We start from the raw sequence: 27,222 nt of genomic DNA, 5'->3' as shown, positions 1-27,222 counted from the left end.
ACTCCAAGAGATAACGCAGGTGGCAAGCAGACAGAAGGAATTTCTCAGGGTCAAATGGGAGGGTTCAGTTCGATGGGAATCATTCTCCCTTTTCACTGTCCAGCATCCCATATTGCTGGGCAAAAGAAGGGAGGTAACGTCTATAATATTTGACAAATGAAATCCCATGAGGTCAGGATGTATATTGTTATTGGCTGGAGTTAATGACAGGATGGTTATTGACTGATTTGTATTAATGCCCACCAGATAATGCCCAGCGGAAAGGTGGGCCAATATCATTCTGGGAATGTATGATTGCCTTCACAGGGGCATTGTTCTCCAGACTGATATCCGGCTGCCTGCATTCTTTACCTTGAGTGCTGGGCTTCCTCATATTATTCTCCCATTCGATTGCTTGGTTAAGTAAAGTCACATCTTAAAAATCAATACACTGCATTTTGAGTCTTTGTATTAGCTTTAGTAGTTATACATAGCCTCGAGAGGAAACCCCCATCTACACAGCCCATCAAGCCTCCACTGGCAAGAATCCCACCCCAGTCCCCTTGTAACCCCCATGTATTTACCCTGCTAATCCCCCTGACACGAAGGGGCATTTTAGCATGGCCAATCAACCTGACCAGCACATCTGTAATGGCGGCATGGTGGCACAGTGGTTAGCACTGTTGCCAGGGACTCAGGTTTGATGCCTGGCTTGGGTCACTGCCTGTGTGGAGTTTGCACACTCTCCCCATGGCTATGTGCGTTTCCTCTGGATGCTCCTGTTTCCTCCCACACTCAGAAGATGCAGGTGAGGTGGAGTGGCCATGCTAAATTGTCCCTTAGTGTCTGGGGCATTAGCAGGGTAAATACATGAGGTTACGGGAATAGGGTCTGAGTGGGATTGTTGTCAGTGCAGACATGATGGGCCATATGGCTTCCTTCTGCACTGTAGGGATTCTATAATTATTTTGATAATAAAAAATCTTTGGAGTGTGGGAGGAAACTGGAGCATCCAGAGGAAACCATGTAGATATGGGGAGAACTTGCAAACTCCACACAGCTAGGAATTGGACCCATGTCCCTGGCATTAAGAGGCAGCAGTGCTAATCACTGTGCCACTCACCGCAGCTCCTTTTGTTCTTGCACCCTCCTCAAAATGGTCCATTTGCGTGACTTCACTGTGTCCCAACCAATTAAAGGTTACAGAATCGCAGAGTTGTTTTGGTGCAGAAGGAGGCCATTTGGCCCATTGCGCCTGAAGCTACTCTCCAAGTGACCTGTATATAATAACCTGTACATAATATTTCTTTTCAAATGAATGATCTGATGCCCTCTTAAACGTCTCGATTGAACCTGCCTCCACTGCACTCCATAGCAGTGCATTCCAGATGTTTTGCCTGTGGTTCACAGAATCCCTACAGTGCAGAAGGAGACCATTTGGCACATTGAGACTGCACCAATAACAACCAGGAAGTTGTTAATATGTTCTATGCTGATGCAAATATTTTCTTATACTTTGAGTGATTGGATTCAGTTAAATAACTCAGCAGCAAGCTTTTGTGTATTAAAAATGAAGGAAGTGATTTTATTTCTCAAGTTTACTTGCCCTGGCGCTAAGACCAAACCATGATATCTCACATCACTCATCCTATCTCACACACGTAGATGCATTTGAAGGTAAAACATTAATTAACAAAATGGAATTTAACGATTTAACTTAGTTATATTGCGGATTCAATGGGCCTGATTTTACCATTTGGAGTCTAAGGGCTGGATCCGCACGTAATAGATCCGAGCCCAAAATCTTCTTAGCAGCACGCCCATACGTTTTTTGTCGGCTCCAGTCCGATCTGCGCTGAGGGCGGGGCTTAGCGGTTCCGAGACAATCGGACCTCTGAATTGCTCATGCACAGTTCGAAAAAAATTGGAGAAAGCATGCCTGAGCGGGAAAGAAGGTAAAAACAGAAAGCGGAGAGAGCAGCTCTCTGACACAGATCATCCTCTGGCGGGAGGCCCGATCATTCACTGATTTGGGGTGGGGAATGGATCTCTGGTGGGGTTGGCAGTGTGGTCCCTTGACACTCTGCAGGCGATCAGTGGTTTGCAGGGGTGGGGGGGTGGAGTGCAGGGGCGCGGGGTGGGGTGTCCACTGCCACTCTGTGGGCGATCCCTCGTCCCCACTGAACGAATCCCTCCTCCCAGAGTGGCGGCACATCATCTGAACTGGAGTACAGATTGTAGAATGTGATTGGCTGGGCAATTAGACATGAGTCCATGGCATTCCTGTTCTGGGATGACTAGTTACAATTCAGTGTGGCATCCCACATGAATGGCAGAACAGGCCTGGTGGGCTGAATGGCCGAGTCCAATGTTCTATCCATCAACTCAGTTCTTGCAAATCGAGTCACAGAGAAAGAGGTGGGGGGGATCTTAAAGCGATTGGTTTGTTCCTGAGCGAGCAGGGAAAACAAAGGCCCTGAAGTTGATCCTCCTCACCCCCCCAACCCCACAGTCACACACACACACACACACACACACACACAGAGTTCCAACCTTCCAGATTGCTGAGGCGTTGCTGTGTACAAAGCCGAGGAAAATAGGGACTTTTAAAAATTGTATCCTTTGTATTTTTGCTTTGAAGATTTTTTCGAAATAAACTGTTAAAAATATTGCGACAAAATGACTGTTTAACTGAGAGCCAATAATCGCCCAGTTGGCAATCAGGCAATCAGTGCAGAACGGCCTGGATGGAAGCTATCCAAAATGGGCAATGTGGGATGGTGGCCTGGCAGAAAGACATAAGGAAGCCTCCAGGTCTCTGTGCAAGCAAAGCGGTGATGCCCATAGCCAGTGAAGAGGAGGCATTGTTATCAAACACAACCGAGGGGGATTTAAAAAGATGTGAGGCAAGCAGTTAACAAACTAAACAAACATTGAGACTGGCCTTCTTTCACTCTGCCAATTTATTATTAACCAACTGGGTTAAAGTACATCCATGCCACTGCACCAGCAGTTTCCAAACTTTTGTCTGATCCGAATGATTCTGGAAGGAATGAAGACTTCAGAGTACAGAAAATTACGACTCATCTTTCATTGCTGAGGTTTGTGCTGGCCATTGTTCAGGTTTTGTGTGGAACTTCCTCTTGGCAGTTTCAGGTACGGAATCAGTGCTGGATTTTGTTTGCACAAGTCGAAGGAAAGAGTGATATTTCTGAAGTACAGCTTCAGGATATCCCAAAGCGCTTTACACAATCAACTGTTTCTGAAAGTAGTCATCAACATTTCCTCAAAGTTTGCTTTGTGTTTCCATGCCTTCTTTTTTTTGTGAGGCAGTTTAGCAGGAAGATTGACCTGCTTTGTTGTAGTGTGGGAAGCATGGTAACCAATCTGTACACAGTAAGCTCCCACAAGCAGCAACGTATTCCTGTGAGGCACTGTGATGCGGGCCCAGGGCACATGGATTTGGTATTTACATGTTCAACAATTACTGTAAGAAGTCTTACAACACCAGGTTAAAGTCCAACAGGTTTATTTGGGAGCAAAAGCCACTAGCTTTCAGAGCGCTTGCTGCCCCTTCGTCAGGTGAGTAGAAGTTCTTTTCACAAACAGAACATATAAAGACGCAAACTCAATTTACAAAATAATGTTTGGAATGCACGTCTTTACAGGTAATGAAGTCTTCAAGGTACAGATAATGTGAGTGGAGAGTGGCTTTTGCAACCAAATAAATCTGTTGGACTTCTTACTGTGATTACCCTAGTTCAACGCCCATCTCCACATCATGGCAACAATTACTGGCCAGAGTGAGCACTGCCAGTTAGAATAAAGAATGACACAGCACAGGAACAGGCCCTTTGGCCCACCAAGCCTGTGCCAATTTCTGATCCTTATTGAGACCCACTACTTACTGCCCCTGCGTGGTTTCTATCCCTCTGTTCACCTCCCATTCCTGTGTCTATTAAGATTCACCTAGGGTGTTGCTAACATGCCTGCTTCCACCACCTCCACTGACAGTGCATTCCAGGCAACCACCACCCTCTGTGTGAAAAACCTTTCCTGCATGTCTCCCCTAAACTTTCCCGCTCTCAACTTGAACTTGTGCCCTCTTTTGGTTGACCTTTCAACCCTGGGAAAAGACTTCAGTCGATCCAGTCTGTCCATGCCTCTGATAATTTTGTAGATTTCAGCTCACCCCTTCAGCCCATGTCTTTCCAATGCAAACAGTCCGAGTTTATCCAACATCTCCTCATACAAGAGTGGTTAGCACTGCTGCCTCACAGCGCCAGGGACATGGGTTCGATTCCCAGCTTGAGTCACTGTCTGCCCATTCTCCCGTGTCTGTGCGGATTTCCTCTGGGTTCTCCTGTTTGCTCCCACACTCCAAATGATGTGCTGGTTAGGTGCATTGTCCATGCTAAATTCTCATTCAGTGTACCCTAACAAGCACCAGAGAGTGGCGACTAGAGGATTTTCACAGTAACTTCATTGTAGTGCCAATGTAAGCCTACTTGTGACAAATAAACTCTCCAAACCAGGCTACATGCTGGGGAACCTTCTTTGCACCCTATGCAAAGCATCCATGTCTTTCTGCTGGTGTCGTGACCAGAACTGCAAGCAACTCTCCAAATGTGGCCTAACTAAAGTTTTATACAGCTAGTTCACATAAATTCCCCAATATTCCTGTTCTGATGAAAGCAGGGATGCATGAGCTGAGTTTACTTTTGTCAACATGGTGCAGGATTCCCTCATCTTGACCAATGGGCTGTTTTGGGTCTGGTACAGAATCCGGGGAAAGCAGAATTCACGCAGCCATCCTGAAAATATACACAGCAGCAACCCTGAAAAAATACACAGCAGTCACCCTGAAAATATACACAGCATCACCCTGAAAATATACAAAGCAGTACCCTGAAAATATACACAGCAGCAACCCTGAAAATATACACAACAACCATCCTTAAAATATACACAGCAGCACCCTGAAAATATACACAGCAGCACCCTGAAAATATACACAGCAGCAACCCTGAAAGTATACACAGCAGCCAACCTTAAAATATACATAGCAGCCAGTCTGAAAATGTACACAGCAGCACCCTGAAAATACAGCAGCCAGCCTGAAAATATACACAGCAGCAACCCTGAAAATATACACAGCAGCACCTTGATAATATACACAGCAGTCTTCAATATTCCCCTCTGACTTTGTCTTTCAGGAGAGTTGCCAAGAAAAACCTCAGGAGCCGCATCAGTCCAGAGAACCCAATGGCTCAGGACGGGAAGCGTCGGAGAATTGGGATCATCGGTTTTGGTCATTTAGGTGGTTTTATAGAAAAAATGATTGCATTTTTTACTCCAACTTTTCACATCCTCAGGATATCTGCAAAGAATTTCACAGCCAATGAAAACGCCCGTTTTCATAGCTAACTCTCTCAAACTCTGATATGATAATCATCAAAGAAAGTTATTGTGATGTTGACTGAGGGATAAATATGAGCCAGGATACTCGGGTAATACCCTTTCCAAATAGTACTTTGGGATCTTTTACATCCACCTTGATTAGATAGGGTCTTGGTTTAATATCTCATCTGAAAGATAGAGTAGCGGGAATCTGACCGCCACGCCTGCCCCGGAATCAGGGAGGGGTGCACCTCGCAGAAGGGAATTCCCCGTTGGCCTCGGGTGGGATTTTACAAGCCTCGCCTGAGCAAGGTGGTAAAATACAGGCCAGTATCTCTGGCAGTACATCTCTCCCTTGGTATGGCACTGGAGTGTATACCGAGACATGGAAGGTTCACCAGCTGCAGAAGCTTGAGCTCTGAGCAGAGGAACCCGAGAGGAGTTCACTGGAGTCACTGCGGTGCATCTGTAAGGCTGCGGATTACACGGATAGTGTAGGGATGGCTAAGAAGTACTGAGCAGGGAGAGAATGGTTGAAGCTGGAGTATCTAAGAGAAATAGGCAGGCAGTGCAGGAATTCCCTGAGACTCTCTTGCTTTCGAACTGCTTTTCCATTTTGATTACTGCTGAGCGAGATGTTTGCAGCAAGAGCCAAATTCATGTCTCCATAGGTATCTCAGCTGCACAGAGGAGTGGTGGAACTGCTGGAGTGGGAGGGAATTCCATAGTTAGAGGAGCATACAGGCATTTCTGTGTCCGTAGACGTGAATCTAGGATGGTACACTGCCCCCTGGTGCCAAGATCAAGGGATGTCACAGAGAGGCCTTGGATGTGGGGGGCGGTGGGGGGTGGCCAAGTGGTTGGGGGGGCAGAAACAGCCAGAGGTCATGGTTCACATTAGGACCAACAGCATTGGTAGGTGAAGGGATGAGGTCCTGAAAGCAGATTTTAGGGAGGACCTAAAAAGCTGGACCTCAAGGTTTAGTAATCTCTTGGTTACTCCCATTGACCCAAGTGACTGAGTAGAAGAACAGGAAGACTGAGCAGTTCAACATGTGGTTGGAGAAATGGCACTGGAGGTTTCTGAGGCATTGGGACCGGTTCTGGAGCCTGTAGAAGAAGGACAGGTTATACCTTAACAAGACTGGGACTAATGTCCCCACAGGGAGGTCTGCTTGTGCTTTTGGGTAGGGTGTCGGAGGAAGGGGGGTGGGTTGGGTGTTTGGCAGTGGGATGAGAACCTGACAGAAAATTCAGGGTGGAGAGGAGAAAAACTTGGCAGTAGGAAGTCGGGAAGAATGAATTGACAAGGAGGATGTGTCAGAGAGTAGTATCACAGTAAATAGAATACTCGGAGAGTTTGAGTAAGGCATGTGATGGAGTCAGAATAAAAAGGTCTAAATCAGAGTTAATGTGCATACCTATGAATGCACAGAGTGTGGCGAATCAACTTGGTGTGCTCCAGACACAGGTTGACAAATGGAATTATGATATCGCTACAACATAGATCTGACTCAAAAAAAGTGCAGGACTGACATGAAATATTCCTGGGTGCAAGGTTTTAGGAGAGACAGGGAAGGGAGAAAAGGTGTGGGAGAGGGAAGCTGCAATTTTGATAAAAGGTGGTATTACAGGACTGGAGAGAGGATGTTCCAGAGGTAACAAGGACACAATCTCTCTGGTTAGAGATAAGGAATGAAAAAGGCACAATAACATTGACCAGTGTAGTATACAGACTGCTAACTAAGGGTGTAGAGGAACACATTTGCAAAGAAATTACAGAGAGGTGTCAGAATGACAGAGTAATTATAATGGGGAACTTTAATCATGTAAATATAGCCTGGAATAGGAATTGTACAAAGGGATAACAGGAGCAAAAGTTCTGGACTGTGTTCAAGATCATTTTCTGCAGCAACTTGTTTGTAGTCTCAGAGGGTCACAAGTGTTTGGAACTCCTTTCCTTAAAAAGCAGTGGAAATAGATTTTTAAATATTTTACATGTAGAGCTGGATCCGTGTTTGATTAACACAGGGATGAGAGGTTACTGGGATAGGCATACTCCCAATATTGTGACTGCCCCTTTTTTGTTCTTTAGCTCAATAATGTGGCCTAATTTGCTGACCGTTCGAATGCACTGACCCACCTTACAGCTGTAATAGATTCTATAACCAGCATTGCCACCCACCCCTCCTTTTTTTACCCCCACCCTATCTCATCTAAAACCCAGTAAACTGGAACGTGAATCGACCATTCCTCTTTAAGTCATGTTTCTCGAAGACCAATCATATCATACATTCCTTTCTATACTTTCAGCTTGTCTGCTTATTGGCTGTACTCGTGGCACTGAAGTATATACCCATGAAGGGCGGCATGGTGGCACAGTGGTTAGCACTGCTGCCTCACAGCATCAGGGACCAGGTTCAGTTCTAGCCTCGGGTCACTGTCTGTGTGGAGATTGCATGTTCTCTCCATCTCTGCATGGGTTTCCTCCGAGTGCTCTGGTTTCCTCCCACACTCCAAAGATGTGATTGACCATGCGAAATTACTCCTTAGCTTATATGTCAGTGTGAGGCTGACTATGCCTGATATGGTGTTGTGCCCTGTAAACCCCTGGCGACAGACTAGTAACCTGTGCCAGCTGCAGAGACAGACAGAAGTCTGACCTGTGCACTGTCAGGGTACAGAAAGGTTGTGTGTGAGAGAGAGATAGCCTTGAACGCTGCCAAAGACTTTTCTCCATTTTCAAACCTTTGTTCCCTCCACCTTCCAGACTCACACCCTAACCTTTTGTCTTCTATTTCCATCCCTATCTGAATTCACCCTCAGGTTCCCACCACTCTTTCAAACCTTACCCGACAGAACAGCAAACCTCCCCTGAATCTGAAGCCTTCCTTCCTGCAGCGAATCTCCAGCAATGCATCGTCTGCTCCAGCCTCCAAATACTGCATCAGGAGTAATCTGGAGGTTACTGCTTTTGCAGTCCTTCCCTGCCTCACTAAGTCCTGACTGCAGGACCACATCTCTCCTTCTATCGATGTGGACCATGACTGCTGGCTGTTCATCCTCCCCTCTCACTGACTCTGACAGAAGGGATGCAACATGATCCTGAATTCACAGCTGCCATCTATTTCTCTAAGGATCCAATCACCTATCCTTCTTGCTCTTCCAATATTCCATGTAAACCACCACCCCCCCGCTGTTTAGTTGAGCCACGCATGGTGTCATGGACTTGGCTCCAGCTGTACTTACCAGATGAACCAACGCCCTCATCAGTATTTAGAACTCTGCAGGGTTTGAGAGTGGCTGTTTCTTTCTGACTATCTGGTGGTTCCCATTCCCTCTTTCCCTGCAGCCACAGAGTGACCACATCTATAAACACGGCTCCAACCGCATGGACACACAGCAATGACACCAGCTGCTGCCCAGGTTCTGAAACCGAGAGTTCAAATTTCAGCAAGTCATGACAAACAGTTACTCAGGACATGGGAAGCATCTTGGAGTTCCCACATTGCACTGGATGTGCACCCCTGAGGTTGGAGCAGCTCTACAATTTCTCTCTTCATTAACTGATAACTTTGTCATTGTGAATAAACTTTATTACTGGCAAGAAACCTTACTAATTATAAAGCTTTACCAATAAAACTTACAATTATAAATACTATACTGATAAACCCTGCCAACACTCAATTCAGCTTACTCATAATAAACCTGAAGAATGATGACATACCCACTCCCTGCTTCTCACTCTCTCTCTTTCTGCGTCTGTCTCTCTCTCAGCCCCTGTCTCTCTCTACTCTCTCTGCCTGTCTCTACCTCATTTCTCTCTCTGCCTCTTGGTCTCTGTCTCTCTCTCTCCCTCCCTCCCACCCCTCTCTCTCTGTCCCCTGCCTCTCACTCTATCTCTCGCTGCCTCTGCCTCTCAATTTCTCTGCCTCTCTACTCTCTCTACTTCTCACTCTTTCTGCCTCTCATTCTCTCTGTGCCTCTCACGCTCTCTCTCTCTGCCTCTCACTCTCTCTCTCCCTGCCTCTCACTCTCTCTCTCCCTGCCTCTCACTCTCTCTCTCTGCATCTCACTCTCTCTCCCTGCCTCTCTATCTCTCACTACCTCTACCTTTCAATTTCTCTCTCTGCCTCTCACTCATTCTCTCTCTCTCTCCCTGCCCCTCTCTCTCTCTTTCTGTCTCTGTCTCTCTCTCTCTCTCCCTCTCTCTCTCTCTTGTCCTGTCTTTCTCTCTTTCCCTCTCTTTCACTCTTACTCTCTTTCTGTCTGTCTCTCTCTCGCTCTCTTTCCAGCTTGCCCTCTTTTTCTTTCACTCTTCTCTCTCTCTGTCTCTTTCTCTCTGTCTCTCCTTTCTCGGTCTCTCTCTCTGTCGCTCTTTTTCTCTCTTCTCTCTCTCTCACAAGTGTTACAGGGCCTAACACCTCAGGTTTTATTTATCCACTCTTGGTTGTGTTGCTCTAGGTCCACCTTTCCCTCAAAGGTAAATGCTGCTCCGCTTTTTGCCAACTCTTTTTGCCTACCCAAAGTCATTTGCAGAGGAATCTTTGGAAACCTCCTATTCAGGTGACACCCTGAGGATAGGCTGACTCACTGACTCTTGCTATAGGCCAAGGCTTCACACTGTTGAAGAAGAGGGTAAAAACTCTTCCCCTCTCTTCATTCCTTGCAGGTCAGTACCTGACAGAGATGATTGAGGCAGAAGGCCAGCAATACGGTTTTGAACTGGCCTTTGTGTGGAACAGAAACCAGAGAAAGATGGAAGGGAAAGTCCGAAAGGAACAGCAGCTGGAGAATCTGAACAGCTTTGTTGCCAAGTGAGTGATCTGTCTTTCATATGAGTGAAATGGTATACCCCAGCTGGAATATTGCAGCCAATGTGGGAGCGACATCACCCCTTGAGAAGGGTATCATTAGACAGGGTGTGTCAAAGAATTAGCAGAATGAGAGGGCTGAACATTGAGAATAACTGGACTGACGGCAGAGTGAAAGATAGAGAGAAGAAATGTTCTGTGGACTGAGTTTGGAAGAGCAGACTGTTCCTGCAGTGACACATGGGGCTGAAAGAGGTGTGAAGATGTTGCTTCATTGGACTTTCTGGTCAACCTGCTAAGAACATTCTGTCCTCAGCACCTGGGAAGTGAAGGGGCAAGGGATTGGCAAATCTGTTATCCTGTTTGGGTGGCATTTGTGTCATGTCATTGTCACTGTGTCCCTTCCTGGAGCAAGGATGGTCCAGCTCGGGCTCTGTCTCAGATTCTTTCCAATGAGGCTTTACCAGATATTGGAAAGATAGCGAGGGAGTAGCTTCCTGTTAAATGAATTCCTCATTGTGGAGGACCATAATTATTGGCTGTTTCTCTTCTCCAGATGTGCTGACCTCATTGTCGAAGTTGCCCACCCTCAGATAATAAAGGAGTTTGGAGAGGAGTTCCTCAAACATGCAGATTGTATGGTAAGTTTGCCATTGAAGCTCACTCATGCCTTCCAATGGAGCCAATAAAAGTACAGTCTCTGAGTGGAGTGAGAGGTAGGCGGAGATGCAGAGAAATTAAAACCCTGTTCCTCATGGAAAACCTCAGCTCCAGTTCCCCTAAAAGCATCCTACTGATGGCCACATCAATCTGGAGGATCTTGGCCAAGCAGAAACATCACAAAGGGCAGGATTGAAGAGGGAGATTGGGCTCAAAATGGCGAGATTAGGATGAGTGACGGAAAGTTCCGTCAATAAGATGGAGTTTTAAAGAGGGAGGTGATGTGGAGGAGGAGGAGGATTAAGGGAAAGAATTCCAGACATTGGCTGGAATTTTACGGCCTCGCTCATCACGAAACTGTAAAATCCTGCCCAAGTTCAACAGATCTTCCCATGCTCCGCTCCTTGCCCTCTCTGATTCCCGTGGCAGGCAGAATGGGAAAATTCCAGCCAGTGGCTTTCAGTCAAATGGTGATACAAATGTCCATATGGGGGCAAGGGAGAAGGGAGGCATGGGCCTCTTAGTAAGTGCTTTAAACATTGACCCTCTCCCCCTGAACTGGACTGAGACTGCCAATTAGATACTGATACATGACACTGACAACCCTATCCAGTTCAGACAAAGAGCAAAGCGGGGCTGAAAGAACGACAGAAGGAAGTATTTGCTGGCGTCACCTTACTATGGGTGGATGAACAGTGAGTGATTATTGCCACTAGCTGGGAATCCGTACCGATAGGTCACACACACTGAGCAATGAAGGGGAACGTTAGAAGCAGCCTTGGCACACGCAATTACAGGACCAGGAGATGTCAAACGAGGCTTTAAAGATTGGGAATATGGAGGGAAAAAAAATACACAGATCAGGTGAAACATCCAACACAAGTGTAGGCCAATAGAGAACAAGACCTCATCTTTTCTTTACTCATTCCTGCAACATGGGCATCGCTGGCTGGCCAGCAATTATTGTCCATCCCGAGTTGTCCTTGAGAAGGTGGTGGTGAGCTGCCTTCTTGAATCGCTGCAGTCCACATTCTGTGGGTTGGCCCACAGTGCCGTTTGGGAGGGAATTCCAGGATTTTGACCCAGCGACTGTGATGGAACGGCAATATATTTCCAAGTGGTGAGTGGCTTGGAGGGGAACTTGCAGTCTTCGAATTCAGCACTTACAGCCTTCTGGACCTACATTGATTATGTTCAACAACTTTAGACTGTGAAAGTATCTCTCCATTTTGCCCTTTTTTTTAAATACAATTTTTGCATTGTCCCAATGCAACCCTCCTCCCCCACAAGGCCATCTGAGACTTGTTCCTCAGTATTGCCTTCTCTGAGCACTCACCTCTGTTCTCCTATTCACACATTTTGCTATCTAACCTTCATGCCATTATCAGTACCTGCTACTATCCTTTACAGTGCCATTAACATTTCCTTTGACTTGTGTTCTAAACATCTCTCTGAGCTCACACCTATCACTGACCTCTGTTTTACTTCACCTGCACCACCCTCTCCAACATAATCCATCATGTTTCTACCTGTCTTTAGCTCTGACAAAGGGTCATCCAGACTGGAAAAATTGGCTCTATTCTCTCTCTACAGACGCTGTCAGACCTGCTGAGACTTGACAGCATTTTCTGTTTTTGTTTCAGATTCCAGTATCCACAATATTTTGCTTTAATGTGAGATGGCACAGGTTTTGGGGTGTTGTCCTGGCTGCTGAATTATTGCATTTCCCACTATTTTCCACACTGCAAGGTGACTAGTGGAGTGCCCCAGGGGTCGGTGCCCCAGGGGCCTCAGCTATTTACCATTTATATAGATGATCTGGAGGAGGGAACCGAGTGTATGGTGTCGAAATTTGCTGATGACACCAAGATTGGTGGAACGGCAAATTGCGCGGAGGGTGTGGAGAGTCTACAGAAGGATCTAGATAGGCTGGGCGAATGGGCCAGGAAATGGCAAATGGAATTTAATGTTGGCAAGTGCGAGGTGGTCCACTTTGGTAGGAATAATGGTAGGAAGGATTATTACTTACGTGGCGAAAAACTGCAGCATGCGACGGTGCAGAGGGACCTCGGGGTCCTTGTGCATGAGTCGCAAAAACCCAGCCTGCAGGTGCAGCAGGTGGTCAGGAAGGCGAATGGGATGCTGGCCTTCATAGCGAGGGGGATTGAATATAAAAGTAGGGAGGTCTTGCTGTGGCTGTATAGGGCATTGGTGAGGCCGCAGCTGGAGTACTGTGTGCAGTTTTGGGCGCCGTACTTACGCAAGGATATTTTGGCCTTGGAGGGAGTGCAGAGGAGGTTTACTAGGCTGATACCGGAGTTGAGGGGGTTGAGCTATGAAGAGAGGCTGAATAAATTAGGCTTGTACTCGTTAGAGTTTAGAAGAATGAGGGGAGATCTCATTGAGACGTATAAGATGATGAATGGGATGGATAGGATAGAGGTGGAGAGACTCTTCCCGCTCAGAAAGGTCAGTAGGACTAGGGGGCACAGCCTCAAGATAAAGCGGGGGCGTTTTAGAACGGAGTTGAGGAGGAACTTCTTCACTCAAAGGGTGGTGAATCTCTGGAATTCTCTGCCCGTTGAAGTGGTGGAGGCTGCCTCGCTAAATATTTTTAAGACGCGGGTTGATGGGTTTTTGATAAGAGAAGGGATTAAGGGTTATGGGGAGAGGGCGGGAATGTGGAACTGAGCCACGACAGATCAGCCATGATCTTATTGAATGGCGGGGCAGGCACGAAGGGCTAGATGGCCTACTCCTGCTCCTATTTCTTATGTTCTTATTATTTTTTCCTGACACACAGGTGGGTTCTCCAACAGCATTTGCTGAACAGGAAGTGGACATCAAATGTCGAGAGGCAGCATGGAAATACGGACACACACTCTACATACCCAGTGGGGCACTCTGGGGGGCAGAAGATATCCAGAAAATGGCCAACAGAGGAACACTGAAGGTGAGCAGTCCTGGGCAATGCTCCTGAATAGGGTCAAAGAGACACGTATACTTCCCGAGTACTCCCAAGCACCGATCTCACCGAGTTAGAGGGTGCAAAGAAGACCTGAGTGAATTGAGAGGGAGAAGATGATCTGAATAGGGAGGGATGGAGTAACAGAGTATGTGGGAGGATGGGGATCGGGATGGACAACAGCAGGTGCGAGAGGTTGGTTTGTTGGGGGGCGGGGGGGTTGGTGGTGTGTGTGTGGAGCAGAAGCCTAGTCTCCAGTCATCGTCGTCCTCCTCCACCTCTTCCTCGTCGTCGTCGTTGCATGATCCAGCAAATCCAATGGTGCTATAGACACACCGACCACAGTGTTTGCACTCAGGCTCACCTCCCCAACATGGAAGCACTGACCTCACTGACACCATCAGCCCTGGGCTGCTCCACATGCACGAGACTCCTAAAGCACTCAACTCGGAGCCTCGGCACGGCAGGCCAGCCCCAGGAGGGCAGAGGAAACCCTCACACCCTTCTTGAAAAAGTTCATCATCCCCACCGACACCTGGCAATTCCTGGACCAAACTCTTCCATCCAGGAAGAAGCTGAACGCCTGGGGTTTCATTGCTGAGAACAAGCTGAATTCAAGCGCCAACCCCAGGCGCCCCTGCCACCCATTGTAGCAACCTCTGTGCGCCCATCTGTGACAGAGAGTGTTGCTCACACATCTGACTCCGCAGTCAATGGAGAAATGTAAAATCAACCTCAACATGTGGAACTGCCCAAGAAGAAGGGGAATTGGGATTACAGTGTGTGAGGGTCTGTGTGAGGGTATGTGTGAGGTGTGTGTGTATGTTTGAGGGTGTGTTTGAGGGTATGTTTAAGGGTGTGTGTGCGTGAGAGCGTATGTATGAGGTTGTGTGTATATGTAAGGGTGTGTGTATGTGAGTGAGGGTGTGTTTGAGGGTATGTGTGTGTGTGAAGTATGTATGAGGGTGTGTGTGTATGTGAGGGGGTGTGTGTGTATGAGGGTATGTTGAATGTGGTACTGATAGGCTGGCCTTGGTCAGCCTGGCCAATCACACAGCTCAGCATTGACGAGTGAAGCCCTATTGGACAGCACTGAGCGGTCAAGTTGACCTCTGCCCTTTCCCACAGGCCCTGAAGGTGACAATGAGCAAACATCCGGACAGCTTCATGGTGCAGGGAGAGCTGCAAGAGCTGAAGGAGAGGGTGAAGGGCCAGCGGGCAGTGCTGTACGATGGGCCTGTGAGGAACCTGTGCCCCCTCGCTCCAAACAATGTCAACACCATGGCAGCTGCAGCAATGGCCGGGCACAACCTGGGCTTTGAGAAGGTGCAGGGCTGCCTGGTGGCCGACCCTAGGTAGGTGCTGCTTATGGGTGAGTGAAGCAGCTCAGAGACATCGCAGCAAAGTAAACCTTCCAGTCTGTGTAACACCCATTGCCAAAGAAAATAATCGGATTCACACCATTGCTCATGAAGCATTTAAACAAAATCATTCAAATGAATAACAATAATCGCTTTCTGAGTCATCTGGAACTGGCAAGATTTATCAGTCAATCCATACTTCCAGCTGCTTGTCAAATCCTCAACTCTTTCCCTGCTCATAACTTGTTTTAAAAAAAAATTTCAAAAGATATAGGAGCAGAATTAGGCCATTCAGCTCATCGGGTCCACTCTGCCATTCAATCATAGCTGATATGCCATGGGAGCAGTACAATGGGGCAGCACGGTGGCACAATGGTTAGCACTGCTGCCTCACAGCGCCGGGGATCCACGTTTGATTCCGGCCTCGGGTCACTGTCTGTCTCGAGATTGTACATTCTCACCGTGTCTGCGTGAGTTTCCTCTGGGTGCTCCAGTTTCCTCCCACAGTCTGAAAGATGTGCAGGTTAGGTTGATTGGGTATGCTAAATTGCCCCTGAACGTCAGGGGGATTAGTGGATTAAATATGTGGAGTTACAGGGATAGGGCCTGGGTGGGATTGTGGTCGGTGCAGGCTCGATGGGCCTAATGGCCTCCTTCTGCACTGTAGGATTCTGTGATGTGCGCCTCATCCCAATTTTTCTGCCTTCTCCCCATAACCCTTCAACCTATGACCAATTAAAAATCTCCTTAATTCCTCGTTAAATTTACTCACTGCCCCAGCATCCACCGCAGTTTGGAGTAGTGAATTCCACAGATTCACAACTCTTCAAGAGAAGTAGTTTCTCCTCAACTCTGTTTTAAATTTGCTACCCCTTATCCTGAGACTATGACCTCTCGTCCTAGAGTGCCCCGCAAGAGGAAGTGTCCGCTCCATGTTTACTTTATCCATTCCTTTTATCATCATGTATATCTCATTTTGATCTCCCCTCATTCTTCTAAACTCCAAGGAGTATCGGCCTAAACTATTCAACCTCTCTTCATACGACAAATCCCTCATCTCTGGAATCAATCGATCTTTCAAATCCATATCTCCCTAATCAATTGCTTAAGTTAGACACAATCTGACTAAGCAATAAACTCGGGTCCTTTCTCGAACCAAAGGGCACAACCTCAGGCTGAAAGGACTATCTTTTAAAACAGAGATGAGGAGGAATTTCTTCAGCCAGAGTGGTGAATGTGTGGAACTCTTTGCCGCAGAAGGCTGTGGAGGCCAGGTCATTGAGTGCCTTTAAGACAGGGATAGATAGGTTCTTGATTAAGAAGAGGGTCAGGGGTTATGGGGAAAAGGCAAGAGAATGGGGATGAGAAAAATATCAGCTATAATTGAATGGCAGAGCAGACTACTGGCCCAATTCTGCTTCTATGTCTTATGGCTTCCCACTGAAGACGGTGCAAGAAATTCATGAACTATCAAAGACTCATCTTTCCATTAGCCTCAGCTACTGCCGTTTCCAACGTGAGCCCCTCATATCCATTCTGTAGACTGATGTCCTTGTCTGGTCAGCGTGCAGACTTGGCCATCAGAAAGTTAACACAAAACAGCTCCAGCACACAGTGCCTTTAACATGGGAAATGTCCCAAGGTGCTACACAGTGTCAGCAGCCAACATTGTCATTGAGACACGCGAGCGCATGTTGGAAGAAGGATTCAAATACTGGATCGGAGATTGTTGAGGAGAGTAGAAAGATTCAGAGGTTTTGGGAGGGAATTCCAGGATTTGGAATTCAGCAGGCAGTGGAAAGAAGAGTGCAGTGAAGGGAATTCGAGATTTGTCCAAGTTCAGAATTAGAGAATCGGAGGTTGTGGGGCTGGAGGAGGTTACAGAAATTGGGAGAAGCAAGGTTATGGGGCTGTTATCATAGGGGGAAGAAGTTACATTTTGAGACAGGAGCAGGAACCAGTATCATTCAGTGGTTAAAATGCGTAACAGGTGAAAAGGACGTGCGTCAGAATATTAGCAGCAGAGCTCTCAATAAGCACACCAAGGAGGGTCAAAAATAGGAGACAGATCAGGAATCATCAAATCTGCTGCTAACAGCGTGGGTGAGCACTTTGGCAGCTGGTTAATTGAAGCAGTAGCAGTGGACACTAACTTTCCTTTATCCCTGTAAAGATTGAAGATGAATTCAAAGCAACAAAATCATCTAAAAATAAAATCTGAAATCATAGAATCCCTACAGTGCAAAAGGAGACCATTTGATCCATCGAGTCTGCACCCATTCTCTGACAGAGCATCTTACCCAGGCCCTGTCCCCGACCCTATCCCCATACCCCAACACAGGCCAAATCTATGTAACCTTGTGGACGGCATTTTGACAGTGATTAGCACTGCTGCCTCATAGCGTCAGGGTCCCGGGTTCAATTCCCGGCTTGGGTCACAGTCTCTCTGGAGTTTGCACGTTCTCTCCATGTCTGCATGGGTTTCCTCCAGGTACTCCAGTTTTGTCCCACAATCCAAAGCTATGGAGTTCAGGGGGCTCAGCCATGCTAAATTACTCCTTAATGAACTGAGATGCATAGATTACAGGGATTAGGGCTAAATAGGTGGGGATAGGGTGTGGGTGGATTGTTGTCAGTGTAGATTTGATGGGCTGAATGGCCTCCTTCTGCACAATAGGGATTCTATGATTCAATGAACGTTTACTTTTTGGAACACTAAGGGTCAATTTAGCACAGCCAATCTACCTAACTGTGGGAGGAAACCGGACCACCCAGGAGAAACTCACGCAGACACAGGGAGAATGTGCAGACTTCACACAAGCTGTGTGGAGCCAGAAATCGAACCCGGGTCCCTGGCACACTCAGGCTGTAGTGCTAACCACTGTGTCACCATGCTGCCCATTGCTACTGTGCCGTCTATATTGAGTTTGGTGTCCTATATGTTTGGCAGCATGGATTCTTCACCCAGCGGCCCTTTATCAGAGTGACCTCCCACCATGGTGCAGTGACGCTGCAACTGGAGCCTGTACTGGACGGTTTTTCAAATCGCTGAATTGAATTTTCTGATAATTTGAGCTTTCTCCTGCCCCTGCAGTCTATTGAATTTTCACATTGTGGATATTGAAGTAACTGGTCCAGTGAACAAGTATTCAGGCCACGAATTCACAGTGAAGACCAGCCGGAAGAATCCCGCTCCCCAGGGGGAAGTGACAGGCATGGCAACCTATTCTTCATTCTGGAGCAGCGTGCTCAGTAAGTACAAGACTGCACCTCACCCTCAACACTTTGACTCATGACAGGATGACAGGATAAACCTTTCCATCCATTTTTCATAGATCTAACCTTATAACAAAGAAATACAGTAAAAGTTGCATTTATATGTGTGAGGAGAGATTGACAAAGTTAGGATTGTTTTCGCTGGAGTTCAGATGAATGAGAGAGGTTCTTATAGTGATTATAAAATTCTAACAGGACTAGACAGGGTAGATGCAGGGAGGATGATCCTGATGGTGGGAGTGTCCAGAACCAGGGGTCACAGTCTGAGGATTCAGGGTAGACCATTTAGGATGGAGGTGAGGAGAAATTTCTTCACCCAAAGACTGATGAGTCTGTGGAATTCATTACCACAGGAAGTAGTTGATGCCAAAACACGGAATGTGTTCAAGAGGTGGCTGGATATCGCACTTGAGGCGAATGGGATCAAAGTTTATGGGGAGAAAGCAGACTTAGGTTGGATGATCAGCCATGATCGTAATGAATGGCAGAGCAGGTTGTAAGGGCGAATGGTATCCTCCTGTTCCTATCTTCTCTGTTTGTATATAACACCCGCTCACACCTCAGAAGTATATCAAAGTGTAGAACAGACAAGGAGCTCTTTGATGTGTGATGGGCATTTTATATGAGCAACTGGAATTGAGTGAGCCCCTTCGACTGTGTTAAGATCTGAAATGTGTTTCCTGAATCAGGTGGATTTTCAGAAAGACAAGTGGATTCCTAGTTGAAGCAAACTGATTGACAGAACTGTGCATAAAGAATTGGGACAAAATTTAACAGCTGTCTCATTGAGACAACACAAACAGGAGTGGCCAAACAGCGTTGCTCAGAGACATAAAATTTTACAGTGGCACCAGGCACTTCTACAGGAGGGAACTGATTCAACACAAAACCATGTAAAGAGATGTTTGACCTGGCATCTAAAATGTTGTAGTGTAGAAACTAGAAGCAGGAGGCCATTCAGCCCTTCAAAACTAGAAGCAGGAAGCCATTCAGCCCTGCTCTGCAATTCATTTTGATCGTGGCTAATCATCAAATTCACTATCCTGATTCTCCCCTTCCCCGACCTTGATCCCTTCAGGCCCAAGAGCTATAGCTAATTTCTTCTTGAAATCAGACAATGTTTTGGCCTCAACTACATTCTGCGGTAGTGAATTCCACACATTCACCACCCTCTGGGTGAAGAAATTTCTCCTCACCTCAGTTCTAAAAGGTTTACCCCTTATCCTCAAACTATGACCCCTAGTTCTGGACTGCCCCACCATTGGGATCATTCTTTTTGAATCTACCCTGTGTAACGCAAATACAGTTTCATTCAGGGAAAGCTTTCGGTTCAGCTAAGCTGCTTGTCCACAATGTAGATCCGTGGTACATTTCTTGCTGTGTGTTATCTGCTGAGTTCGAATGCATACAGCTGCCAACGTCCCATCGCCCATCTCCTGTTCCACCAGCACCTCTAGCACTCTGTCTTCTTCTGTTACAATCCCGAATACCAAAGGGAATTCTGGAATATTATTCCAAAGGGATGCCAGCAGACTGAGGAGATGGATTTCAATGAGTGCAGAATAATTAGGAGCAAGGTCAGACTCCGACACGGTTATCCTCAGGCTGGCCACATGTGATCATTCATAGTTTAAACAGTCTCTGCTGCGCTCTGATGGAGCAGATGGGACTCAAGTTTTTATGCCAGGTTTTTGACAATTATGAGAGGTGATCACATATTTAACTGCGTGCAGAATAATGTTGACAGATTGATGGAGAAAGCAGCAGTCTCAGAATCGAATCATGCAAGCCAGCTTTCTGTCCAGCTACGCAACTAAGTTGGGGGAAAGGTTGGGATACCACGGTAACATATAGATTCAGAATGCCATAGAGGTTTACAGGTTAGACACAGGCCCTTCTGCCTAACTTGTCCATGTCACCTTTTTTTCAAACCCGAGGCCATTCCCAATTGCCTGTGCTTGGCCCATATCCCCCGATCCCCATCTTAGCCTTGTAACTGTCGAAATGTTTTTTTAAAAGACCGAAATTGTACCTGCCTCTACTATTACCTCCGGCAGCTTGTTTCAGACACTCACCACTCTCTGTGTGAAAAAATTGCCCCTCTGGACGCTTTTATATCTCTCCCCTCTCACCTTAAACCTATGCCCTCTCATTTTAGACTCGCTGACCTTTGGGAATAGATATTGAGTTACTAGCTAATATTTGCTCCTTATTATTTTATAGACCTCTATAAAGTCACCCTTCAGCCTCCTACGCTCCAGGGAAAAAAGTCCCAGGCTAAGTTCCAATGTCTTTCTCCATTCTCAGTAAAAGCCTGTGTGAACTCATTCTCCATCGCTGACTGATTGGGTGTTTGGATTGACATGGTTGATGATCAGCTGAAGGTGCTACTTGGTTTGCTTTGAGCAGCTGAGCTTTGCCATGAGACATCGACTAGAAGCTGCCACCATACATTCATTTCCTCATAGAGCATAAAAGAAATACTGCACTTATTCAGCTCATTACTGCAGTTCTCAGGTTCCCCGGGGACATGCCACGAATGGAAGGCTGCATGTTGCTTTGATCTATTTGTTGAATTGCTCACATTTTCCATCCCTTCGCTGATTTTCTCCTAGATTGTAAAGGTCATGGAGGAAGACTCTTTCTGTGTTGAGGAGTCCTCCAGTACATGACTTCTGAAGGAACTGAAGCATCTGTCAGGCCCTGGGAAGAATGGCTAAAGAATGAATAAAGTGGCACAGCGAACCATGTCTGATTGCTCACTCAGATCTGTCACACTGGAGGACAGTCTTATTTAATTCGTCACAAGTAAGGCTTATTTTAACACTGCACAGAAGTTACTGTGAAAATCTGGGCCTTTACTTGGGTCAGCGCTGCGCACACAGCTGTGAAATACCAGGAATTGGCTAGGAGATACTGGCACAGCTCGCTGCTTCACAACTGACTGAGGAGGGGAGTGGGTGCCAGGGTTAGGCAGAGTAGTTATTAGAGTTGGGGCTGCAATTCGAATCCTCCTTGCTCCAAAGGGTCATGACTCTTCAGCTGTCGATGAAGGCCACAGCTTTTCCTGCAGAACATGCTTCAGGTTTCAACCTGGAACCCCAAACCATTGATATTGCTAACACTGGTTTAACATATTTAATTTGGGGAAAAAAAACTCAAAATGGCCCACAGTATTTCAGCTTCAAAAATACCTCACAGAATAGATTGTCCATCTGAATAGTCATTCTAAACACAGGAAGAACCCAATCAGAGCCATGAAAAGGAGAGAGATACACATTGAGTCAAAAAATGTCACAGCAGAATTCACCAATCTCAAAGTTTCAATGATTGGACTGTACTTAAACTGCGCAATGGATAAATGAGGTTGAGCGCATTAGGGCATTAAGTAGATGCATCAATAGATACACAAAGAATAGATCAATCCAACTGATGAGCGGAGCACAATGCAAGCTTTAGAGAGGCATTACGAAGGTAACACTCCACTGCTAAACATACTTGTTCCTCATCATTCTCTGCTTGATAATAGAGACTTTGAAACCACAAAGGACAGAACAGCTAGAGGAAGAGGTGAAGAGAGCATATCAGATTAGTGAGTGTATGATTATATATCTGACTGAAGGGACCTGACACAGCAAAGCAAATCTGTCAGTGCATGGGTCAATGATGAAATTCCTGTAAGGGGATGGGTCAGTGATTGTTACTGTAAGGGGATAGGTCAATGATTTAGTTACTATAACGGGATGGGTCATAGCAGTCACAGGAAGGAATGAGGGGATATTAAAGTGTGCGAAAACAGGATTGTAGCATAAGGGTTAATGAGGAATGGTTTTTCAGACTGGGATCAGTTGGAGACAGGAGAGAGACCGGTTTAGAAGCAAGCATGGAGTTAGTGTGGGCTATATCTTGTGTATATCTCCACCACTGTGTTCTTTCAATAAACACTTAGGGATGCTGTGGACGCACTCATCCCAAAACTAGAAAATTCCACCCCCCCACCTCAAGGTCAGTAGACCTTTGTATGGTCCATTCCCCCATCCGCTACAATTCCCACAACAAGTGGGAAAGGAAAAATCCCATCCTTACCATCCAACCATTCCAAGCAAAGAACCAGTGAGGCCGACTGAACACAGACATAGGACTGAAATGAGTGTGTACCCTGCAGGTCGCAGATTCAGAGAATCTACAGGAAAAACAGCCATTTTACAAACAGTTTTATTGTCTAGAGGCAGACTGCGGGTAAAATGGACAGCCTGCACCAATTGAGAAACTACATTACACGTAATCCTTCACCTTAGTCACTCAATACACACAGCACAAGAGAGAGATGTCTTGTACACTGCGAGGACAGAGTTTCCAATGAGTTGTTTTACAATCAGAGGAACTCTGCGTTGGTTGACATTTTCTCCATTCACATTCACATGGAGAATTAAATGGGGGCTTTTAAAGTTTAACTCCTGGTGAGGTGGTCCAGGTTAAACAGTACATAGTGCCCCCAATGTGAAGGTCAGTCAGGGGCAGTGAGCCATAGGCCCCGACCCCCATGAGAATGTAGCACAGGCCAACCACTGTGCCTGTCCTACCACAAGCTGTGTCCCATTCCCTTGCCGACAGACAAGGTACTAAGATCCTAGCGCCTGCACTAGTCAAGTAGCAGGGACAACATGATTTGAAGATAGTAATTCGATGCTGCGAAAGTTTCATTTCTGTCGTGCTTTTCAAAAAATTCCCAAGCACTTCACAGGCAATGAAATGTCATCACTGTTCTGATACAGGAAACATTGTAGTCAGTGTTCACACAGCAAGATCCCACAAACAGCAGTGTGATAAGTGGCTGGATAATCTATTTTAATGATGTTGGTTAAGGGAATAAATATAACTGAAGTTGAGATATATTTTAATCAGACCTCACTGAATGGCTGAACAGGCTCAAGGGGCTAAATGGCCTCTTCCTGTTCCTACATTTCTCACAATCAGTACACTTTGATATTTCAGTCACACAAGGAAGATCTGTAATTTCACATTTTAATTTTTTTATGTCTATAAAATCACATCAAAAGTCTGAAGCGCTATGTAAGATTTAGGAATTGCAATCGCTTGGAATGTCTCAGTCAAAGTCTTCCACGCACTGCAGCAAAACCTTCATGAGCTTCTTTGATTCTATACATGTTTACGTTCTATTTGTGGGGCTTATTTACACAAATGTTGCTGAAATTCGTCCAGGAGGCCATTTTCTCACTAGGTTCTGATCCCTTCCTTTACTCATGAGGGTCAAAGGTCTCAGCTTCCCAAACTATTGGCCAGTGAATATCCTCAAATACTTCTAGCTGAAAGACAGCAGTATTTTCCTATCTTCACTAAGCTGAAAATGAGAGGCTTCTTCAAATTAGGAAGAAGTTCTTGCAAAGTAAAATGGTGTCTGCCAGCCAAACATGGCCCATTTTCCAAAACTTGCACAAACTTCTGGGATCCTGCCCAGAATACAAACCATGCGTGGCCCATGAGCGAGGGTGATGGTGGGGGTGCGTTTAGGGGATGCTCCAGCTCAGCACCGGTCCGTTTCAACCTCTGAATCCATTCCTCGCAAACCCTGCTCCAACTCAACATCCTTGGGTCTGTTCAGGTGCACCATTGGGAGAGTGGTGCAGGATAACTGCCATGACACCAGAGCTCAGGTGGCTATAGTTTGTGACCAGCATGGAAAGAGGTTAGGTGTGAGGGGTATAGTCTGTGCCGAAGAAGGTTTTCGTAGGGGGTGCCCGCAGCCAAGTGCTTATACAGATCTAAAGGATGCCCAGGGGAGCTCAGCACCTGCCCCGGAAAGGCTGGGATCATAAAAGAATTTACAGTGAATGAGGGGATGTAGGGTGAACAGAGGGGTGGGCTCTTTATGTGGTTCAAGTGATGACTATAGCTGGCTGGCAAACATGTCCTCACTCCCTCATAGAAGGCAGGATCCTGTGGCCTCAGTGCTGTTGGCACCCAGGTAGGAACTTCAGGCAGCGAGGACTTCTGCTCACTGCCCAGTGCCTTACCATCACCAATCCTCTGGTTGTCCTTGGCATCCAGATCCTTGGCAATGAGTAGAGGGGAGACAATGTGAAGTTTCTTCCCATAAGCTGCATCCAGCTCCTTCTGGCTTCTCTGTGTAGGCTGGGAAAGTTGGCAGTTGGGGAGGCTACTTTTGAGATTTGTTGGTAACATGGCATTCTTTGCCCGCTTTGCGGGAACTTTCCGGGGCAGGGTGACACTAATGGGTGGAACCCAGCAAGCTTTGGGATGACCTTCAGAGGACAAGGAGGAGTGGCCAGCAAACGAGGTCTTCCTCAGCGATGAGGGGCTACTCTTGGTATCTGTGACCCAGGACACCTGGGTCTGGGGTGTGTTAGCTGCGCTGGCTCGAGGAAGGCTGAGATCTGTTGGCTGATCGTTAGATGGGAGTGTCCTCTCATAGTGCCTTGCCAGCTTGTGTGCATCATTTGTCAGAGTTGGGACTGCAGTACTGTTCAGGTCTCGGAAGCTTCTCGGATTAGCACAGCAACCAAAAGGACTCCCTTTGCTGGGGTAATGGAAGAAGGGTTTCACTGGACCATGCATGTATGGGCTGCAACAAAAATTCCCAAAACACTGATGGGGTTGGGAATGTTCAATTGCCCTTGCTTTGGGATCCCTTTCTTCCTGTGCCTTTTCCCCATCATGTGAGGTGATCCGGTCCAAGGGGTAGAACTGATATTTGGCTGGGTTAACACTGTAGGGCCACTCCAAATGGTCCTGTCTCGGGGGCTGAATGTGATGAATCACAGACGGTCTGTGAATGCTCACCTCTGGAGTGGAGTCAGAGACCGGAGGGGAGTGCCGAATCTCAGTGCTTGCCATTGACTTGGTGCCAGCAGGGATTGGGGTGATGCCAGCAGTGGTAAAGCCGAGGGCTGCTACCTCATTACCTTGGGCAAGGAATTTCTTCTTAGCCAAGGGAGACATTATTTCCTGGTCTCTTTTGGAGCGAAGAATGGACAGACGACTTTTATCCACCCCTTGTGCTGATAGCTCACCCTTACTGGCCAATGATGCTTGGGATTGGTGCGAACCAGTTCTGTCATCTTTGCAAATAGCAATGTGTCCACCCGTCATCTCCTCTGATTGGCCCATGGCCACATCGGCAGTGACACAATGTCCATCATGACCTACAACCTTGTTGCCCATCAATGCCTTGGAGCCTGCTTCTGACGAGGGGCCATTTGCATCCCAGGGCTCTTTGGATATCCCATTCTGTGTGGGCCTCTCGCTGACTATCATCACTTCTTGCACTGGGGACTTGTTCCCACAGCAATCCTGGACTGGCTGCCCTCTGGAGTCTTCACTTCCAGTTGTAGTGTTTCTTGGCTTCAGGGTGTCTTTGTCCACAGATACGTGTTCCTTCTTATCCATTCCCACATCTTTGGAAAGCATTTGAGGAAGTACCTGTGTGGGAGACACAAGGATCAAGCCTTTTACACAGGGGTAAAGAACAGCTGATAAAATGTGAAGTTTAAAGTGCTAAAATAGCTGAGAAGCAATTTTCTTGTGCAGTACAAGGAGAAAGTTGATGCTATTTCTACAGAAACTGAAGTTAATTTAACTCACACAGTATTTACAGCCTGGAAACAGACCAGTCAGCTGGATAGGTCCATGCTGAACTTTACAGAATCATAGAATCCTACAGTGCAGAAGGAGGCCATTCAGCCCACTCCAGTCTGCACCAACCACATTCTCACCCTGACTCTATCCCCATAACCCCACGCATTTACCCCAGCTAGTCCCCCTGACACCTACGGACAATTTAGCATGGTCAACCTACCTAACACATCTTTATGTGCCACATGAGTTTCCTCCCAAAGTGCTACTTCACAATTTAATTACCAGAACATTGGGCTGAGCACAAGAGTAGGTCATGTGGCGTTCCAAATCACTCCCCATTCAAATGGCTCAGGGCTGAATTGGTGATGATCTGAATCCACCTCTCTGTCCACCTCCTTATCTAACACAAATCAAACTCTGCCTCGAGTCGATTCAATAATCATCCTCTACTTCCTGATTCATCAACCACCCTCAGGGGAATTCTTAAACGGAATCCTAGCTTTAGTCTTGCCCACAAGCGAAAACACTCTCAATCACAGATTACCTCAGTGCAGAAGAGGCCCTTTGGCCCATCGAGTCTGTACCGACGCACGAAATGCCCTGACCTGCCCACATTATCCCGCTTGGCCCATATCCTGAATGTTATGGCATGCCTCGTACTCTTCCAAGTACTTTGTAAAGGATGTGAGGCAAACCGCCTCCATTACGCTCCCGATATCAAATCCCCTCAGGATCTTCTATGTTTCAATAAGGTCACCTCTCGTTCTTCTAAACTCTACAGCCCACCCTGCTCAACCTTTCACCACAAGTAAGCCCTTCAGATCAGAAATAAGCCAAGTGAATCCTCTCTCAACTTCTCTGTTTCAGGTCATTAACCCGAAACATTAATTCTCTTTTTCTCCATCAATGTTGCTTAACTTGCTGACTTCTTCTCAATATTGTTTTATTCTCATTTCACATTTCCAGCACCTGCAGTATTTTGCTTTTCCGTTGGTTGGGAACTTGCTTCCTGGCATGGCCAGAATAATGAGCCAGATTTCGTTAACTGCTTAATGGTGCAAGAACATGTAATATTTATGTCATACTACTGACTTGCAGTGCAGTGGCTCAAAGTGACAAACATAAAACAGGTTGCTAGATTCTAGATAGA

At 46.6% G+C, this 27,222-nt stretch overlaps 2 protein-coding genes across 2 annotated transcripts in view; one reads left to right on the top strand and one right to left on the bottom strand.

The window, feature by feature from the left end:
• Positions 1-249: 249 nt before the first annotated feature.
• The window catches only part of aspdh (aspartate dehydrogenase domain containing), a 77,373-nt gene continuing 50,400 nt past the window's right edge, over positions 250-27,222 (top strand). Inside the window, exons 1-8 of the mRNA XM_080216894.1 lie at positions 250-264; positions 2,968-3,080; positions 5,196-5,299; positions 10,052-10,196; positions 10,750-10,834; positions 13,657-13,806; positions 14,947-15,173; positions 18,274-18,431. Of these exons, the coding sequence (XP_080073020.1) occupies positions 250-264; positions 2,968-3,080; positions 5,196-5,299; positions 10,052-10,196; positions 10,750-10,834; positions 13,657-13,806; positions 14,947-15,173; positions 18,274-18,431 (997 nt within the window). The remainder of the gene's footprint in view (positions 265-2,967; positions 3,081-5,195; positions 5,300-10,051; positions 10,197-10,749; positions 10,835-13,656; positions 13,807-14,946; positions 15,174-18,273; positions 18,432-27,222) is intronic.
• LOC145361410 (AT-rich interactive domain-containing protein 5B-like) overlaps positions 22,720-27,222 on the bottom strand; it is a 33,200-nt gene continuing 28,697 nt past the window's right edge. The window contains exon 7 of the mRNA XM_080217136.1: positions 22,720-25,916. Coding sequence (XP_080073262.1) covers positions 24,135-25,916 — 1,782 coding nt within the window. The 3' untranslated portion in view covers positions 22,720-24,134. The remainder of the gene's footprint in view (positions 25,917-27,222) is intronic.

This window comes from Carcharhinus amblyrhynchos, chromosome 34 (genome assembly GCF_965287045.1).
Source record: "Carcharhinus amblyrhynchos chromosome 34, sCarAmb.v2.hapA, whole genome shotgun sequence".
In the NCBI taxonomy this organism is placed as follows: Eukaryota; Metazoa; Chordata; class Chondrichthyes; order Carcharhiniformes; family Carcharhinidae; genus Carcharhinus; species Carcharhinus amblyrhynchos.
This window is presented reverse-complemented; position numbering and strand designations above follow the sequence as displayed.